This window comes from Bombina bombina, chromosome 9, assembly GCF_027579735.1.
Source record: "Bombina bombina isolate aBomBom1 chromosome 9, aBomBom1.pri, whole genome shotgun sequence".
In the NCBI taxonomy this organism is placed as follows: Eukaryota; Metazoa; Chordata; class Amphibia; order Anura; family Bombinatoridae; genus Bombina; species Bombina bombina.
In genome coordinates, this window is record NC_069507.1 from 270620526 (window position 1) to 270633077 (window position 12552).

Consider the following 12552-nt stretch of genomic DNA (forward strand, 5'->3'; position numbering starts at 1 on the left):
CTCTACCAATACGATCACACACATGTTGTTAGGCAGTTTATTGCACGTGCAAGTGCGCTGGTGCTCTAGAAATAAATGTATTTAAGTTACCTACCAATACGATCACACACATGTTGTTAGGCAGTTTATTGCACGTGCAAGTGCGCTGGTGCTCTAGAAATAAATGTATTTAAGTTCTCTACCAATACGATCACACATATGTTGTTGTCAGTTTATTATTCAGCACAAATCTTTACATAAACATAGATGCTTCACACATTTTATTAATTTGATTCTTTTTTTCTCTCCAGGAAAGGAAGTGACAGGCATGGGTAATGCAAGAGCGTAATATTTTCATCATTCTCAGCAAACTGCTCTATAGTATCCTGATTATAGCCTTTATAGATTTATGAAGTTTCTCCATCATTTCCCCTTTATATTTTCACAATACCCCAGTATTCCTCAGTATTGGTCTCTTCACATTTGCCTCTGCCCTCTCCTGTACTACCAACTGCTCATCTTCGTTCACTTTCCTGGATTTTTTAGGTCACTTTTTAGTTTATCTCCATGAAACAAAATGCATGTTCTCTCCCATTCCCAGCGTATCAGCATCATCCTTCCATGATTAATCCACCTATGCAGAATACAAAGATGTGTGAGGCACTAATCAGAAAGCCCAGACCATTTGCATTACCATGAAATGAACTTACGTGTTTAGGTGACCAGTTATACATTGCATGGGCCTGTTCATCTGCAATAAGGAAACAAAATGATCTTGTGGTCTGCTGTAATGTGTCATATCGTGCCCTGTCTTACTGTGTGGTACCTTATCTGCTGTTTATATCACCTGTTATATACCACAGTATTGCTCAGTATGCTTCCTCCTGGGTTTAACTCACTCAAGTGGGGACATCTAAAGACCTACCCTAAATGTGTCTAGGTCTCTCTCTCCGTCTCTAGCTCTGGTACCCTATGAGGTTCTCTCTCTTAATACTGCAGTTTATTTAAGGTCTGTCAGTACCTGGGGTATAATAGTCATACACAGTCACCATCTGCGATTCCAGATTTCCCACCATGATGTTCTGTGTAGCCAACAAGGAGAAATGCTGAGTTTCATGGAACAGCTGTGTTTGATAGGGAAGGAAGAGACAATAACAGACAAATGAGAATAACACAAACTAAAAGGATCAGAAAAACCAACCTAATCCTCAGCTTCTATAGGACATTGCCCAGTAACAAAAGGTGACACCCTCTCTTCCCAATAAGAAAAAGTGACACCCTCTTCTCCCAGTAACAAAAGGTGACACCCTCTATTCCCAATAAGAAAAAGTGACACCCTCTTCTCCCAGTAACAAAAGGTGACACCCTCTCTTCCCAGTAACAAAAAGTGACACCCTCTCTTCCCAGTAACAAAAAGTGACACCCTCTTCTCCCAGTAACAAAAGGTCACACCCTCTCCTCCCAATAACAAAAGGTCACCTCCTCTTCTCCCAGTAACAAAAGGTCACATCCTCTCCTCCCAGTAACAAAAGGTCACATCCTCTTCTCCCAGTAACAAAAGGTCACACCCTCTTCTCCCAGTAACAAAAGGTCACATCCTCTTCTCCCAGTAACAAAAGGTCACCTCCTCTCCTCCCAGTAACAAAAGGTCACCTCCTCTCCTCCCAGTAACAAAAGGTCACATCCTCTTCTCCCAGTAACAAAAGGTCACACCCTCTCTTCCCAGTAACAAAAGGTCACCTCCTCTCCTCCCAGTAACAAAAGGTCACATCCTCTCCTCCCAGTAACAAAAGGTCACATCCTCTTCTCCCAGTAACAAAAGGTCACCTCCTCTCCTCCCAGTAACAAAAGGTGACACCCTTTTCTCCCAGTAACAAAAGGTCACATCCTCTTCTCCCAGTAACAAAAGGTCACATCCTCTTCTCCCAGTAACAAAAGGTCACATCCTCTTCTCCCAGTAACAAAAGGTCACATCCTCTCCTCCCAGTAACAAAAGGTCACATCCTCTCCTCCCAGTAACAAAAGGTCACATCCTCTTCTCCCAGTAACAAAAGGTCACATCCTCTTCTCCCAGTAACAAAAGGTGACACCCTCTCTTCCCAGTAACAGAAAGTGACACCCTCTTCTCCCAGTAACAAAAGGTCACATCCTCTCCTCCCAGTAACAAAAGGTCACACCCTCTCTTCCCAGTAACAAAAAGTGGCACCCTCTCCTCCCAGTAACAAAGGTCATATCCTCTCCTCCCAGTAACAAAAGGTCACACCTTGTCCTCTCACTAATGAAAGGTCACACCCTCTCCTTGCAGTAACAAAACGTCACACCCTCTCCTCCTAGTAACCAAAGGTCACACCCTCTCCTCCCAGTAACAAAAGGTCAAGCCATCTCCCGCAAGTAACAAAAGGTGACACCCTCTCCTCCCAGTAACAAAAGGTGACACTCTCTCCTCCCAGTAACAAAAGGTCACACCCTCTCTTCCCAGTAACAAAAGGTCACACCCTCTCTTCCCAGTAACAAAAGGTCACACCCTCTCTTCCCAGTAACAAAAGGTGACACCTTCTCTTCCAAGTAACAAAAAGTGACACCCTCTCCTCCCAGTAACAAAAGGTCACACCCTGTTCTCACAGCAATGAAAGGTGACACCCTCTCCTCCTAGTAACAAAAGGTCATATCCTCTCCTCCCAGTAACAAAAGGTCACACCCTCTCCTCCCAGTAACCAAAGGTCACGCCCTCTCCTCCCAGTAACAAAAGGTCAAGCCATCTCCCGCAAGTAACAAAAGGTCACACCCTCTCCTCCCAGTAACAAAAGGTGACACTCTCTCCTCCCAGTAACAAAAGGTCACACCCTCTCTTCCCAGTAACAAAAGGTCACACCCTCTCTTCCCAGTAACAAAAGGTGAAACCCTCTCTTCCAAGTAACAAAAAGTGACGCCCTCTCCTCCCAGTAACAAAAGGTCACACCCTGTTCTCACAGTAATGAAAGGTCACATCCCTTTCCTCTCAGTAACAAAAGGTCACACCCTCTCCTCCCAGTAACAAAAGGTCATGCCATCTCCCCCAGTAACAAAAGGTGACACCCTCTCCTCCCAGTAACAAAAGGGCACATCTCTCCTCCTATTAATGAAAGGTCACGCCCTCTCCCAGTAACAAAAGGTCACACCCTCTCTTCCCAATAACAAAAGTCACACCCTCTCCTCCCAGTAACATAAGGTGACACCCTCTCCTCCCAGTAACAAAAGGTTACACCCTCTACTCCCAGTAACAAAAGGTTACACCCTCTCCTCCCAGTAACTAAAGGTTACACCCTATCCTCCCAGTAACTAAAGGTTACACCCTCTCCTCCCAGTAACAAAAGGTCACACCCTCTCTTCCAAATAACAAAAGGTCACATCTCTCCTCCCAGTAACAAATGGTAACACCCTCTCTTCCCAGTAACAAAAGGTTACACCCTCTCCTCCCAGTAAAAAAAGGTCACACCATCTCCTCCCAGTAACAAAAGGACACACCCTCTCCTCCCAGTAACCAAAGGTCACACCCTCTCCTCCCAGTAACCAAAAGTCACACCCTCTCCTCCTAGTAATGAAAGGTCTCACCCTCTCCCAATTACGAAAGGACACACCCTCTCCCAGTAACCAAAGGTCACACCCTCTATTCCCAGTAACCAAAGGACACACGCTCTCCTCCCAGTAACAAAAGGTCACACCCTCTCCTCTTAGTAACCAAAGGTCACACCCTCTCCTCCCAGTAACAAAAGGTCATGCCCTCTCCCAGTAACCAAAGGACACACCCTCTTCTCCCAGTAACATAAGGTCATGCCCTCTCCTCCCAGTAACAAAAGGTCACGCCCTCTCCCACTAACATCCACGCTTACCACTGTCACCCCCACACTTACCTATGGCACCCTCACTTACCTCTGATACATAAATGACAACTTTGCCCTCCTTGGTTTCAATCTTCTTTACCAAATTATGAGTCTCTAACTGAGGACAAAGATATAAAAACAGTGAAGAGTTAACCTAATCATGCCACCGACCCCTATTCTCCTTCACTGTCATGTCACCCATCTACTGAACTGTTATTGTGCCACTCTTTACATGCTGAAGAGATTCAAGCCCTCATTCAGTGTTATTGCTTCAACTACCCACCATCTACTGTAGTACTATTGTACTAATCACTCCCTACCTACTGTAGTTTTATTGTACCAACCCCCTACTACCTACTGTAGTGTTATTGTACTGACCCCCTACTACCTACTGTAGTGTTATTGTACCAACCCCCTACTACCTACTGTAGTGTTATTGTATCGACCCCCTACTACCTACTGTAGTGTTATTGTACCAACCCCCTACTACCTACTGTAGTGTTATTGTACTAACCCCCTACTACCTACTGTAGTGTTATTGTACCAACCCCCTACTACCTACTGTAGTGTTATTGTACCAACCCCCTACTACCTACTGTAGTGTTATTGTACCAACCCCCTACTACCTACTGTAGTGTTATTGTACCAACCCCCTACTACTTACTGTAATGTTATTGTACCAACCCCCTACTACCTACTGTAGTGTTATTGTACCAGCCCCCTACTACTTACTGTAGTACTATTGTACCAACCCCCTACTACCTACTGTAGTGTTATTGTACCAACCCCCTACTACTTACTGTAGTGTTATTGTACCAACCCCCTACTACCTACTGTAGTGTTATTGTACCAACCTCCTACTACTTACTGTAGTACTATTGTACCAACCACCCACTACCTACTGTAGTGCTATTGTACCAACCCCCTACTACCTACTGTAGTGTTATTGTACCAACCTCCTACTACTTACTGTAGTACTATTGTACCAACCACCTACTACCTACTGTAGTGCTATTGTACCAACCCCTTACTACCTACTGTAGTGCTATTGTACCAACCACTTACTGTAGTGCTATTGTACCACCCACCTTCTACCTACTGTAATGCTATTATGACAACCACTTACTACTTACTGTAGTGCTATAATGGCACCAACCTGGTATCTACTGTAGTTTTTGTGCCACACACCCATTAGAACATGATACCACACCACTGCCCTGTGTTGTGCATATGCTCTGTATTATGCCCAACTCACCTTATTTAGTGCCTCAGCCACAGGACTGTATCCAGATAGTAAATCAGCCTCAATGAGGATCATGTTGGTTACCTGTCGAGGTCCTGTGTACCTGAAACACACAGACCCCACATGCTCATGATGATATACCGATGCATCAGGGATAGTTACAGGGCATAAACATGTGATGTCACAACAGTGAAGAAGGGAATTAGATCAGCACAGCTGACTAATCTGTTACCAAAACAGCCCACTAAAAATGATGTAAAGTGGTGGTTTAAAAAGACAAGTGACCGGCATTTCAAAGTAGCACTTTCTTTGGGTAGAGACAGAAATATTCAACACAAGAAGATTCGACTGTATACAACTCCTTGGGATGTTTGTTCTTACCATGATTGGCTGATACATTTCTGCCCTCTGTGACAGTCACATAACTAACACTATACACAGATGTAAATAAGTAACATGGTACATTCTCCTAGAATGAAATAAAGCAGCAATGTGAGCGAGAAGTATCCCCAGTATGTGAAGAACAAAGCACGTAACTCTTCCAGCCCAGAGGAAAATGTGACTCCCTATGTGGGAAGAGGAGAAACTACTTTCTAAATGACAGATGAATCTCAATATCACATGGTGAATAAAATCTAGTTACTAAGACATTACTATAGCATTATACAGCTAAATGACAGATGAATCTCAATATCACATGGTGAATAAAATCTAGTTACTAAGACATTACTATAGCATTATACAGCTAAATGACAGATGAATCTCAATATCACATGGTGAATAAAATCTAGTTACTAAGACATTACTATAGCATTTTACAGCTAAATGACAGATGAATCTCAATATCACATGGTGAATAAAATCTAGTTACTAAGACATAACTATAGCATTATACAGCTAAATGAATAGATAATGAATGTGTATATTGATATGATAATGTTTGGCACATTTCTTGGTAACACATCTAGAAAACCCTGTGCAGACGCCAGAGTACACCAGGGGCTTCATTACATATGCAGTGTCGCCCGCAAAATCCTCCGCCGCCGGATTTTACGCGCTTTTGGTATTACATATACGGCGTAGCATACAAGTTACGCGCGCATATTTCACCCATTTTTTTTACCCATAGACTAACATAGAACAGCCGCGCAATTTGGTGTCCAATATACAGCGTAAGGACTTACACGCACAGATATCAGGAAATCTACTCCATTCTCATCTCGCCACAAATTGCAGAGTCAGAGTAGAGAGAGGCGCAAACAGAGGAGTTAGTTAGGTCGCATTGTAGTTTGATTAAGCTTGTACACTTACACATATTTTTACATATTGCTCATCTTGCATATATACATACATATACAAATACACCACACACATTTTATTTGAATTTTACAGTGTGATAGGCTGAGTGTTTGGTTGTGCTGTTTGTGATTGGTTTGACACACTTGCAGGGGCAGGAATAATAAATGAGGTTTGGTTTGAGATTTGCGGCTGATATGTATGTGATTGCGCATGCGTTTGTTAGGCCTTCAGGGAGTTACATTGCTTTTTTAGTCAGTGCAAGGGTTACTGCGCCTGCAATTTGTGGTGAGATGAGAATGTAATAGATTTTCTGATATCTGCTTGCGTAAGTCCTTACGCTGTATATTGGATACCAAATTGCGCGGCTGTTCTATGTTAGTCTATGGGTAAAAAAAATACGGCCGAAGGGGGAAATATACGCACGTATGCTACACCGTATATGTAATACCAAAATCGCATAAAATCCGGCGGTGGAGGATTTTGCGGGTGGCGCTGCATATGTAATGGGGCCCCAGGTCATTATCAGGACAAAAAGAAGAAAAAAAAGGAGTTTGCTCATCTACTAATACCTTTCAATATTATACAGGATATTATCACCTAGATTACAAGTTTTACGCTACAGAGGGTGCGAAATGAACACAACAAAAGTTGCGTTATTTCACTCTCCATAGCGCTGCCATTACGAGTTTTTGAAAAGCCGACTTGTGTGTGCAATATGGTTGCGTTGAGCTCCATACCGCACAAAATACAAGCGCTGCTTTGACGTGCTTGTGCATAGACATCAATGGGGAGAGTGTTAGAAAAAAAAACTAACACCTGCAATCGCGGAATGAAAAGCTCCGTAACGCAGCCCCATTGATGTCTATGGGGGAAAAAAGTTACGTTTAAACCTAACACCCTGACATAAGCCCCAAGTGTAAACACCCCTAATATGCTGCCCCCAACATCGCCGCCACCTACATAATGTTATTAACCCCTAATCTGCTGCCCCCGACATCGCCGCCACAGAAATAAATCTATTAACCCCTAATATGCCGCTCCCGATATCACTATAATAAAGTTATTAACCCTATTCCCCCCGCACCCCAACATCGCCCCCACTATAATAAAGATATTAACCCTTATTCCACCGCTCCCCGACATCGCTGCCACTAAATAAACCTATTAACCCCTAAACCTCTGGCCTTCCACATCACTACCACTAAATAAACCTATTAACTCCTAAACCTCTGGCCTCCCACATCACTACCACTAAATAAACCTATTAACCCCTAAACCTCTGGCCTCCCACATCACTACCACTAAATAAACCTATTAACCCCTAAACTGCCAGCCCCCCACATCGCAACAACCTAAATTAAACTATATTAACCAATAAACCTAACTGTAACCCTAAACCTAACACCCCCTAACTTTAACATAATTAAAATAGAGCTAAATTAAAGTTACAGTTATTAACTAAATAATACCTAGTTAAAATAAATACAAACTTGCCTGTGAAATAAAAATAAAACCTAAGCTAGCTACAATATAACTATAAGGTTTTATTTCACAGGTAAGTTTGAATTTATTTTAACTAGGTAGACTAGTTAGTAAATAGTTATTAACTATTTATTAGCTACCTAGTTAAAATAAATACAAACTTACCTGTCAAATAAAAGTAAAACCTAAGCTGCCTTACACTAAAACCTAACATTGCAAAAAATAAAAAAATAAAAAATTACAAAAAATAAAAAACAAAATTATCCAAAACAATAAAAATGATTCCTATTCTAATACCCTGTTTTAAAAAAAACACCCCAAAATAAAAGAACCCTAATCTATAATAAACTATCAAGGGCCCTTAAAAGGGCCTTTTGTAGGGCATTGCCCTAAAGAAATCAGCTCTTTTTCTAAAAAATAAAAACAAACAAATCAAATCAGCCAATAGGATTTAAGCAGCTCTCATTCCTATTGGCTGATTCGAATCAATAGAAGTGGTGGAATAGGGGTTAATACATTTTATTAGTGGCGGCAATGTCGGGAGCGGCAGATTAGGGGTTAATAACTTTAATATAGTATTTGCGATGCGGGAGGGCCTCGGTTTAGGGGTTAGTAGGTAGTTTATGGGTGTTAGTGTACTTTGTAACATTTTAGTTATGAGTTTTGTGTAACAGTTTTGTTGCGTAAAACTCTTAACCACTGGTGTAACGAATCATGTCGGTATAGGCTTTAACGCAAGTTTTTTAGCCTCACCGTAAAACTCGTAATGGCAGCGCTATGGGAATCCCATGAAAAAACACGTAATTTTTTTGAGTGCGGGACTGACGTTGCGTTGCAGGCTAAAAGGCTTGCTGTACAGCTATACCGACAAGACTCGTAATGGCTGCGTTGCTGTTTTAACGCTGAAATTAAAAAAATGTCAGTGTTAAAACATGAACGCAAAACTCGTAATCTACCTGTATGTTAGTAAGGTGCTGCCTGGAAAGGATTTATATATAACAATTGTATATAGGAAAGTGGATGGGCCAAAATAAGCGACATCCAAAAGACCAGGGGTATAGCACACCAACTATCTAAAATTATTCACAGGGACAGTTTGGATAAATGCAAAAAAATATACTTTATGTGATCATAAATATGTAAAAACAAACATGCATATATACAAAAACATGGAGACAGACAGACAAACATGCATATATACAAAAACATGGAGACAGACAGACAAACAAACATGCATATATACAAAAACATGGAGACAGACAGACAAACATGCATATATACAAAAACATGGAGACAGACAAACAAAACACATGGGCCCCTCACAAAAGAGCAAGAATTGGCGTTGCTAACAGCGATCTGCCTGACGTTTCCCTGTTGGTCTCCCTTGGTGTTTGGTTGTTCAAAACAGCCAATAGGATTTCAGTAGCTCTCATCCTATTGACTGTTTTACACAGCCAATAGGATTTCAGAAGTTCTCATCCTATTGGCTGATTTGAATTTGAAGAATCTCTTTTACCTGTAAAAAAAAAAAATACAAACACCCCCCAACAGTAAAACCCACCACCCAACCAACCAACCCCCCCAAATAAAAAAACTATCTAAAATAACCTAAGCTCCCCATTGCCTTGAAAAAGGCATTTGTATGGGCATTGCCCTTAAAAGGGCATTTAGCTATGTAAGGATACAGTTCTTTATCCTGTGATGGTGGACTAGGACCAACAACTGCAGATCTGAAGATTGTTTCACTCAGCACTAAATTAACATATGATGATGTTAATCACTGGGGCTCAGAGTGAGTTAATAAAGGTTGACTCTTCAAACTATGTTGAATAGAATACAATGTTGCTGAATAATTTATAAACAAGGGCAAGGAGTTATTAAATATGCATCAATAATATTGTGTGCTGAAGATACCCTATATCCGTTTTATAATGAGTCTCACTAGCTGAAACGGTATAATGATCGTTCAGCTTATAAGAGGTTAATCAGCTCTGAATGGAGAGAGAAAGGACGGCTGCTGACAGTTTCAAGCTTCTGTTAGGTTAGCTTGTTCGAAGCAGAGCATCAGTCTGAATTCAGTGTGGAGCTGTGATCGCGCAGCAGGTCAGAGCGCGTCCCCGGAACAACAGCTGATGGCAGTGATTCACAGAGAGCCTGCACTAGCAGCGGGCGGCGTCTGACGTCACTCAGCTCGGCTCCGGTGTGTTATCGCTGAAGGAGAATTAGTGTGGTAGGGACAGAGTCGTCCTATTATGGGAATAGTATTCACTCCTTGGTAAGTTGTGGTAGGACAATGGTAGGTAGGAGTTTGAGGAGCGTATGACTCCAGGCGAAGAATTAAGGCTGTTCAGTGGTAATCAGAGTATAAGGCAAATCCAGGTAGTTAGAATGATAAATCCTCAAGTTTAGGTAAACGAACTCAGGCTCAGTTACAAGAGTACTGCTCAGGTAGAAAACTCAATTAGTAAGCACCTGGCTGACGCCAGAAGCCAGGTTAAATAGGTTAGGGGGATTGGCCTCAGATAAAAGGTGGAATTGATAGATGTGAACTTCAAGGAATATAAGGTGGTATTGCAATTCCTGACAGGATGCCCCCTTCAAGTAAGCCGTCCCACGGCTTGCAAGTGAGGTCGGTGGGGTTTCCTTCTATGGAAGCACGAAACAAGTCTAGGAGCGTTTACATGATTTGAGGGTTCCCAAGTATCCTCATCCGAGGTTAATCCTTTCCACCGTACAAGGTATTGTATCTCTCCTTTATATAACCTTGAGTCTAAAATGTCATTCACCTCATATACATCGGGTCTAAACCTTGGGTTTGTGAAGGTAATATCTGAGTGCCCGTAGTCTTAGCAGGCTTCAGTAGAGAGCCGTGGAATGTAGGATGTATCATCAAAGAAGGGGGAAGCTGGAGGGTAACAGCATTTTGGTTAATTACACGTATAATCTGAAAAGGTCCAATGAAGAGACTTGCTAATTTCTTACTAGGTATCTGTAGCTTCAAGTTTTTTGTGGATAACCAGACCCAATCACCAATAGCGTATTGAAGAGGTGTCCTTCTTCTGAGGTCGTAGTACTTCTTTTGCAAATCCTGGGCGGTTTGTAAATTCTTTTGTAGAAGTTGCCAATTCTCTGTTAGCCGATCAGCTAGGTTCTCAACATTTGGGTTAAGACAGGCTTTGTTTGTTGCTAAAGTCATCTTAGGATGGTAAGCATAATTCGCATAGAATGGTGACATCTTAGTGGAAGAGTTGAAAAAATTTTTGTACGCGAATTCAGCAGTGGAGATATATTTCATCCAATCGTTTTGGTGGTAGGCACAATAACATCTTAAATACTGCTCTAGCCACTGGTTTAGGCGTTCAGTTTGACCGTTGGTCTGAGGGTGGTAAGCGGTGGTATACCGATGATCAATCTGAAGTTTTTTACACAGGTTTTTCCAAAAACGAGAGGTGAACTGTGTCCCTCTGTCGGTAGTAAGTATCTCTGGAATTCCGTGGTACTTTAGAACGTTATCAATAAACAACTGGGCTGTTTCTGCTGATGTTGGAAGTTTATGGTGCGGTATAAAATGAGCCATTTTAATAAAAAGGTCTATAACTACCAGTATGGTGTTCATCCCAGCAGAGGTGGGTAGTTCAACTATGAAATCCAGACCTAGATGGGTCCAAGGTTTACCTGGGACTCGTATGGGCATCAACAAACCGTATGGAGAATTTTTCTCGGATTTTGAGGTGGTACATCTAATACATTTTTGTATGTAATCATGGATATCAGAGAACATATGTGGCCACCAGTATACTCTAGTCAAGAGATTTTGTGTTCTTTGGATACCGGGATGTACAGATAGTGGTGTATTATGATATTCCTTGATCACTTCATGTCTTAATTTTTTGGGGACGTAAAGCTTATCCAACATGTAATAAAGATCATCTTTCCCTTAAGTTAAATTTTCAGTCAGATTATGCTCTTCATCCAGGGCTTCTTGATACTTAGAAGCTAAACTGACTGTAGGTCCTAGGAACTTGTCATGAGGAATCATGACTGTAGGATTAAGTTTAGAAGTTGGTTTAGGATCTCTTCGAGAGAGGGCATCAGCCTTACCATTCTGGAATGCAGGTCTTTAAACAATCTGGAAATGGAATCTACTAAAATAAAGGCTCCACCTCACTTGTCTGGCAGAAAGGGTTTTATTCCTCTGGAGGTATTCTAAATTCTTGTGATCGGTGTAGACGATAATGGGTAAGTGTGTTCCTTCTAAGAGATGCCTCCAGTGTTCGAAAGATCTTTTAATGGAAAGCAACTCTTTTTTACCTATTGGGTAATTCCTCTCAGGGGAAGTCATCACCTTGGAATAGAAGGCTATCGGATGAAGAGGATGTGTCAGACTCTCTCTCTGGGATAAAACAGCTCCTAAGGCATAATCCGATGAGCCTACTTCAAGGAAGTATTGGAAATCCGGATTAGGGTGCCGTAGTATAGGAGCCAAGGTGAACGAGGTTTTCAGAAACTCGAATGCTTCAGCAGCCTTCGCATTCCAGTGGTAAGCTGTTGTACTACCAGTTAGTGAAGTTAAAGGTTTAGCAATGGCTGAATATCCTTTGATAAACTTTCTGTAGTAGTTGCTAAACCCTAAAAAACGTTGTAGATCTTTACGGGTTTGAGGAGTAGGCCAATCTTTAACTGCCTTAA

General features: G+C 41.8%; 1 protein-coding gene across 1 annotated transcript in view; it reads right to left on the reverse strand.

The window, feature by feature from the left end:
- Nucleotides 1-243: 243 nt before the first annotated feature.
- The window catches only part of LOC128640316 (alpha-2-macroglobulin-like protein 1), a gene marked incomplete in the record, with an annotated part of 543542 nt that continues 531233 nt past the window's right edge, over nucleotides 244-12552 (reverse strand). The window contains 5 exon segments of the mRNA XM_053692806.1: nucleotides 244-613; nucleotides 690-730; nucleotides 1001-1103; nucleotides 3889-3957; nucleotides 5095-5185. Coding sequence (XP_053548781.1) covers nucleotides 605-613; nucleotides 690-730; nucleotides 1001-1103; nucleotides 3889-3957; nucleotides 5095-5185 — 313 coding nt within the window.